Raw genomic sequence first — 8065 nt, forward strand, 5'->3', positions numbered from 1 at the left:
GAAACTATGAAACACCCCAGACACTGTTATTTTGAGACAGCAGGAAGAAGCATGTTGTGGAGCCTTTCTGAGCCTGGCTCTGCCTGGTGACAGATGATGCTACCCATTCTCATTTTTAAGTGGTCCCCTTGGCTGGGGCTGTCCCATCCCCAGGGCTGGGGTAGCATCTTGGGGAGTTGATGCCCAGATCTGGGCACAGAAGTTCTCATTTTGGGGGGAATTGATGGTTTCTCAGCTCTGTCTCCTGCACAGTGATGGGGACAGGTGAGAGCCTGGGGGCTGGAAGCTGCTGGGATGGGGCTGTGCTGGTGACACTAGTGATGCTGAGAACCCACATGGCTCATTGCATGGAATCCCCAGGTGAGTAGAGGCTTGTAACGCCCATGGAGCCTTGTCTTGGGCAGGGGCTGGAGGGCGGTGGGGGGATGGGTACCCACAGGCCATGTTGTGGAGGCACCAAAGGGGGAGGAGGTGATGTGGGGCTAGTGGGTTTTCCCTGGTGGAGCAGAGGCAGGGGACAGATGGGTGGGGGCAGTGTTACTTAAATTGCTAATTGCTCAAATCATGAGTGAGACTTTATAAAGGGGGATAAGGCAAGGTGCCATGTTTATTGATTACCTGAGTTAGACATAGAGGTTCGGACACACCATTCATACAAACACACACAAATCATCATACACATCATTACACACAGACATACACATACACAAAACAACCATTCCATCTACACATACACTAGATATAATTACCAGCAATAGTTGCTCAATTTTAGCCCAGGGTGGCCAACCTGGGCTTACTGAATAGATGATGATGATTTGAAGATAGCAGATTTGAAGATAACAGTTGGAGCAGGGTGAACAGTTGCATCTGTGCTCCGATGAAACAGCAGTATCAAAAGAGACTTACCCAACTTGGCATTTTCAAAGTGCTTTTTTATAGGGCTCAGCATCCTTTGTTTCAGTGCTTTGGGGTTTTTCCATACCCAGCTTCTGTTTTTGCGGTTGTTCATCTTTTGTCTTCAGCTTATCTTAGCCTTGGAGTGTTCTTGCTGCCCGTCTGGCAGGGTGGGTGCATTCCTTCTCCTCCTTGTCTTCTTTGTGCCGTGGGCCTAAAAAGAAATTTTCAGTTATTTATTAATTAGTTTACTAACTGGTAACTTACATTTAGCGCCTTGTTGCTTACATGAACATTTAAATCTTCTTCTCCCATCTCTATGCCATTTTCTCACCATTCACCCTTTTACACGCACTCATACATAAAATCTATGCAAAGTTCATTCACTTATGTCAAGCAAAAGGTTGCAAAATAAAGTTTTCAAGTTGCTTACAGGACGAGACTAACATGGTTACATTTCATTACTATTACACTCCATGTTAACATCAGCTACCTTAGTTTAGTTCATGCTACAGCAGCAGGGTCCCCGATGTGGTGGGGAAGGAGGTGGACATGGGCAGCAGAATCACAGCACTGTTGCAAGGGCAGGAGCAAGGGGCGGTGGGGGAGGGACAGAAGCTGGGAGAGACGGCAGGTCCCCCTGGTTTGGGCTCAAGGGGTAGCAGAGATTCATGGGGGTGGCAGGTGGATGGGAATATCAGGGTCTCTTTGGTGGGGCAAAATGAGGAGCCTTGTGCATTAGGCAGTATCACAGCTGTGCAGGGGGCAGCAGGAAGGGGAAGCAGGGCTGCTTCAGAGAAGGGCAGTAGACAGGTGGGGAGCAGTGAGGTCTCCCCTGGAAAGATGACTGCTGCCTGGGTAGGCTGCGGCAGGGGTGGGAGGGTTCAATGGTGGCTATCAGAGATGGGAGGGGGCAGCAGAGCCATGCCAAGTTGTGGGGCAGGAGGGGTTGGAGGCTGCCAGGAGCAGGCAGTGGAGTCACCTCCGGGGGCCCTGGAGATGCCCCACACAGCTCTGTCCCTCTGCCCAGTAGGAGCCGTGCTGTGGCTGGGGAGGTTCCTGACCTGTGCCTTGTCTGCACCCCCCTGCCCCCCCCAGAGCATTTCCTGTTGCAGGGGAAGGCTGAGTGTCTCTACACAAATGTGTCCCAGCGGGTGAGGTTTGTGCTGAAGTTCATCTGGGACCAGCAGCAGTACGTTCACTTCGACAGCGATGTTGGCGTGTTTGTGGCTGACACTGTGCTGGGTCAGCCTGATGCCACATACTGGAACAGCCAGAAGGAGGAGTTGGAGTACAGCCGGGGTGCAGTGGACAGCGTCTGCCAGCGCAACTATGGGGTGGCTGAGCAAGCCCATGTGCTTGGCCGCAGTGGTGAGTCCCTGGATTCCTGGGGTCTTTGTTGTCCTCACAGAGGTTGGGGGAAACAGCCAAAAACTCACGCTGTAGCTCCCCACAGTCCTCTGCTCACTGTAGTCCTGGGCTGTGCCCAGAGACACCCACTTCCACCTATACAGGTGGCAGGGCACATGGGGGATGGGGGGCGGGGGGTGGAGATATGGACACCTTTATTCGGTGCTCTTTTCCTTATTTAAAGTCTTCAGGGGATCCTTGTCTTTTCATTTTAGAGTCTTAGGAAGCATCAGTCCAGGTGGATTTTGAAATTCCAAATAAATATGAAGATTGGTTTTCAGAAAGCAAATCTTCATCCTCGAGAAAATGGAGTAAAAACATTAGATTTAAATAAAGATAATAGAAGAGGCTTTATCCCTGTGCTCTGAGTCTAACAGTCCTTGTCTCTGCTCTCACTGGGAGCAACCAGAACCTGATTTCCCTTTTTTTTTGCTTTCTGGCCAGATCCTGCCCAGAGTGACAACAGTCAGAGGTGGAGATAACTTGGAGGGTGGGATGGGGAGGGGATGGAGAAACAGGGCCTTTGTTTAGGGGAGGGTTTCTCTTTCCCAGATCCCTCCCTCCTTCTATCTGTCTTTCCTCTGCCCCAGCGAAGCCCAAGGTGAAAGTCTCCCCAGCAAAATCAGGGGCCCAGGCCCACCCGGACGCACTGATTTGCTCCGTGACGGGGTTCTACCCAGGCAACATTGAGGTTAAGTGGTTGAAGAACGGGCAGGAGCAGACGGCCGGAGCGGTGTCCACGGAGCTGATGCAGAACGGAGACTGGACCTTCCAGATCCTGGTGATGCTGGAAGTGACCCTCCACAGCGGGGACATCTACACCTGCCAGGTGGAGCACAGCAGCCTGCCGGGACCCATAACTGTGCTCTGGGGTAAGAGCCTGGAAGCCCGGGGCAACCTATGATCCTCTCTGTCCTTTTCCATGTCTCTGGTCCCTAAGGGGCTGTCCCAGGTGACAGCCTCTTCCCCCTGGGGGCAGAGGGCCAGGGTGTGAGCAGGGGCAGGAGCTCAGACTGAGCCCCTCCCCACCCCCTGATCTCCGGTTCCCCCAGAGGTGCAGTTGGACTCATCCAGGAGCAAGATGCTGACGGGGATCGGGGGCTTCGTGCTGGGGCTGATCTTCCTGGCGCTGGGACTCCTTGTCTACTTGAGGAAAAAAAAAGGTGAGAGGGACACGGATGGGGCAGCAGCACTGGGGCCATGGTCTTACACCAAGGCCCAGTGTGTGGGGGTGCCCCACATCTATGGGGAAGAGCAGCTCTTGGTTTCTAGGCGAGACAGGGGTTGGAGCTCTGACCCTGCAGGACCCATTTCCCCCATCCCAGTCACTGTCCATGTCTCCCTTTAGTTTCCCTGGAGCGTTGTCCCCAGACTGCAGGTCATTTCATCCCCCCATTCCCCCTGGTAGATCCCCCTCCCCACACAGACACTGAGAAGAGGTTTTGCAGGGTGCCTGTCAAGTGGATGATCCAGTCCTGAGGTTCCTGGCACCTTCCAGGTAATATAATCTCTACCCACTCTCCCTGCAGGGCTCCTGAGATAGATCTTGAGGCTTTGGGGCCTGTGTCTTGCATGATTCTCCAGCCAGAGCCTCCTGGGACCTCTCCTGCATCTTGGGATCACCCCAGCACCCTCTGCTCTGGCCCAGCTGCCAGCATCCCTGGCATGAGGTCCTTTCATATCCATCTCTTTCTTGTGCTGTCACCACCTCTGTCCTGGGCTCCCCCTTCCCACGGGCATCCTCCCTCTCCTACACACCTGTTTTGTTCCCTGGGGTGACTCTATGGATCCAGACCAACTGCAGATCCTTTCCTGCCCCAGCCCACCTGCAGATCTGTACTTCAAATCCCTCTGTTCACAGTGCAGCCATGTGGTGTTTGGGATTGAAGTAGGCAGGGAGGCTGCTGTGAAGCTGGTGGCTGTGATTACTACTGCCCTGGCTCACCACTCTTCCTGGAGACTCTTCCTGTCCAGGAGGTCCAGCCAGGAGAGGGACAGATAGAGGGAAAGTGTAGCTAGCCCACCCATGCCCAATGCCCACCCTTGCCCACCCATGCCCAATGCCCTTGCAAAGGGTTTCCTGATGGAGCTGTGCTGGGCACTGAGAAGGACTGAAGACTTGATTTAGGAATGGAAGAAGCCTGTGAATAAACTCTGAGGTTCAGGGCAGCATGGGACCCCAGGCTTTGTTTTCAGTGCCCAGCCAACTAACACTGGGATGGGCTGATGGTGGATGCAGGTTCCTGCCTCATTGGGATCTAAGTACATCCTTGTAATGACCAAGCTTGTGGCTGCATTGTGGGGGACCAGGAGCCATCACATAGAGAAATGGACTTCGCTGTCATGGATCTTGTTACTGCTGTGTGCTCACTACCACCATCTTGCTCACCATCTTGCTCCTTGCCAGGACTCTGAGCCTTATTAAAGTCTTCTCCCGCAGCAACCTCTCAACTCCTCATATGTCAGAGGCAAGAGCCATGAGCTTGTACCCCATTTGCCCCCACCTGGGACCACTGAGTCTCTCAGGGGCTTTGGGCAGGTGTGCCCAGCACTCTCAGGCAGGCGCAAGTCTTGAGGAGGTGCAGTGGAAAGGCTGCACCCACCCCCTTTCAGACTGAACCATGACACTGGAAACTCTTGGGACTTACTGAAAGCCCCCAAAGCATAGATTTCATAGATTTCATAGACATTAGGGCCGGAAGGGACCTCGGAAGATCATCGAGTCCAGCCCCCTGCCCAAAGGGCAGGAAGTCAGCTGGGGTCATAGGATCCCAGCAAGATAAGCATCCAGTTTCGTCTTGAAGCAGGATGAGGTAAGCAGGTAAGACTCCCCTCCATGCTGTTGCGCCCCCTCCCCTACCCCATCTGCTGCTGCTGCTTCCCCTCCTGTCCCAGAGTGGGGGATGTTTTAGAGATGCTCTGCCAGCTTCAGCTGGGACACATGGGGGTTGGTCTCAGCTTGGGCAGTGGTGACGGGTGGGGAGGTTCTCCTTCTCACACCTGTTTCCACTGGGCCAGGCAGCATGGGGGAACCCATCACCTGGCCCACCGCTCCTGTTGTCCCAGTTGAGCACAGCCCAGCTGTAGTGGGCAGAAGTGGCTCCAAAGCTTCCCTCAATCCAGGGAAAATGGGGAAAGCAGCAGCCATGAATGGGAAAGGTGTAAAAGGGAGGGGAGAGGACCTGGCTGTGGTCATGGAGGGAAAGTGGGGTTTCTAACCTGCTCTGGGGGTGTTAAAAAGTCCTTTAAGGCTCCCACAGCTTGGTCTTCTCCCACCAGGGAGTGGGGAAGCATGGAAGCAGCTGGGATCCAGGGTGCACCCACCCCTGCAGCCCAGTTTGCTGCTCCTGCCTTTGCCATAGGGGATTGGCTGGACTCGAACCCAGAGGGTCCTGCCTAGAGGGTCTTTCCCCTCCACTCAGGTACACAGTGATGCTACATTGAGGACAGGAAGGAATTTTGCCTCATACTCAGGTTGGTATGGATTGGGGTAGTGGTTTGCATTCCTCTATAGAGGGGACATGGCCTCTGTCTGGGATATCTGGAGCATATAGTAACAACCTGTTATAGAAGCAGGGCGTTGGCTGCCGTGGTTCCCCTGCTTTCTTTGGAGCAGGCCAGAGCTGACTGCCTCCTTTTGCTCAGATGTCTGATAATGGATTTGTCTGGGCTAGTCTGGACAGGGCTGGTCCTGCCTCAGGCACTAAAGGTGACTTCTGATGAGCCCTTCCAGCTCCACTTCTCTACAACTCTGAAACCTTGGCTCTGCCCCTCTTAGGTTGTCCTGTCTCCCCACTTCCACTGTAATCCCAGTGGAGATGACCTAGACTTGGCACCCCCCCGCCCCCGTCCCACACAGTATCTGTATCCTCTCCCTGGTTTTGTGCCCATAAGCAACACATGGATTGTGTGTGTGCGCGACACACCTACCTCTTCCTTGTGCAGACAGCAGAGGGGTGCAGGGAGTCTCGGCCAATCGGAGAAACCCTTGTACATCTGCTCTGATATACACTAATTAGCAAGTGTTGGAGCAGGCTCTATTAATCAATTGGCACACTCCAGCAGCCTCCATGTCACATCTATTCAGCATCGCCACACTTCAAAATGGTGGCAGGTTGGCTATAGCTGAAGCTTGTTGAATAAGCTTTAATTAAAGTGCTCCTGCCATCATTTTGAAGTGTGGGATGCTGAATACATGACATTGTGGGCACTTTAATTAGAGCAGCTCTCAGCGACATTCTAATTAAAGTGCTCCTTACCTTCCTGGAGCATGTGTCAAGACACCCAAGTTTCCAACATGGTGCTGGGCCAGCACATTGCCCAGCCCTGGAGCATCTGGATGGAGATGCTGCAGTACTTCTGGGGAGAAGAGGACCACTTCTGCCAGCAAGCCTGCTGGGTGGCTGAGCAGGATGGGGTGGTCAGCTGCAGAGGGGATCTCCTGAGTGTCTGAGGCCTTTTTTGGCTTGAAGTTGTGGTGGGGTTGGGGTGGAATCAAGACCATAACCAGCTCCCTCCTCACAATGGTTCCAGTCTAGAGACCTCCCTTCCAGCTGGGGGATGAGGGAAAAAAAGATGGGCATGAAATCTGTGAGGTAAACGGCTGAAAAAAAAATCACAGAATCAGACCAGGCCCTCAGGGCATCAGAGCCAGTTCTAAGGCAGAATAACCTCCATCCAACCCCTCCTAGACAAGCCCTGGTCTCACTTATTGCTAACACTACCCTGTTGCAAGGCTACTAAGCCCATTTCCCACAGGAGCTAAGAGCAGCTGCTCCAGGTACAGCAGTGTCCCTACACTGCAAGGGGTGTTCAAATGCACTGCAGAGATCCTAGGCAGAGGCCACCCACCACCCCCCAACAGCAGAGGGAGATACACCCCCCACAATACCCCTCCCCCCAGTCTGGGCAGGGGTTAAAATTCCATCCTGACCCCCAGTGCAGCATCTTGGTGACCCTAAGCAGAGGGAAAAGACGATTTAGCCAGGGACCTCTGGTTTTAATTCCCTGCAGAAACATTCACGCAGCCCAGTCACACCCCCAGCCTGGGCTGCAGCCAACACCTGACACTGCTGAGAATGGTGGAAACCCCCTGGCACAGCTAACAACAAGAGTGCAACACAATAGAGTGACAGGAAGTGGGAGGAGGTCACACTGATGATGGAGGGAGGCGGGGGCAGGAGCATTGGCGGTTTCAGAAATCCCCCAAGGACAGTGGAAAGCCAGAAGGAGCACAGCACTAGCTGGGATGGGGTACTGGGAGCCTCACTGAGCAGGTGGGTTTGGGCTTTAGTCCCTGGGGCAGGGGTGATGGTGTCAGTGCAGGAGCCAATCAATCAGTGACTGAAATCATGGCAGCCATCTCCCTAGGGGAAGCCTTCCTGGAAACCATTGATAGTCATCAGATTGGAAACCTTTGTGGAAACCACTGATTGTCACCCTTCAGTGTCCAGTCCAGGTGGGCATTCCCACTGGAGCCACAGGGTGTCAGGGGGACTGTGAACCTCACAGATGTTCCTTGAGGCAGGGACCACTTCCTGCTGTCTGGAAGGGGGAACCAGAGTGGGGCCTTTACCCACCGCCCTCAGCCTTCCAATGCTTCACAGATTTCACATTTCCGAAACATTCAAAAATGTTGAACAGTCCCTTGGCCATGCCCCAATCGACTTGTTGCGCCTCACTTGGGTCAAATGCCTGCATTTGAATGGCAATGGGAATGTCATCCCAGTGGTCAAAATGTCCTGGGATAAGGGCTGGGTTT

The 8065-nt window shown here is 53.7% G+C and overlaps 1 protein-coding gene across 1 annotated transcript; it reads left to right on the top strand.

The window, feature by feature from the left end:
• Window positions 1-330: 330 nt before the first annotated feature.
• LOC102379074 (DLA class II histocompatibility antigen, DR-1 beta chain) lies at window positions 331-3891 on the top strand. The gene is made up of 5 exons (XM_025192871.1): window positions 331-360; window positions 1993-2262; window positions 2895-3176; window positions 3357-3467; window positions 3834-3891. The coding sequence occupies exons 1-5, from the start codon at window positions 336-338 to the stop codon at window positions 3845-3847; spliced, it is 702 nt and encodes a 233-aa protein (XP_025048656.1). The 5' UTR covers window positions 331-335; the 3' UTR covers window positions 3848-3891.
• Window positions 3892-8065: the final 4174 nt, after the last annotated feature.

The sequence above is a fragment of the Alligator sinensis genome, unplaced genomic scaffold, assembly GCF_000455745.1.
Source record: "Alligator sinensis unplaced genomic scaffold, ASM45574v1 scaffold184_1, whole genome shotgun sequence".
NCBI lineage: Eukaryota > Metazoa > Chordata > Crocodylia > Alligatoridae > Alligator > Alligator sinensis.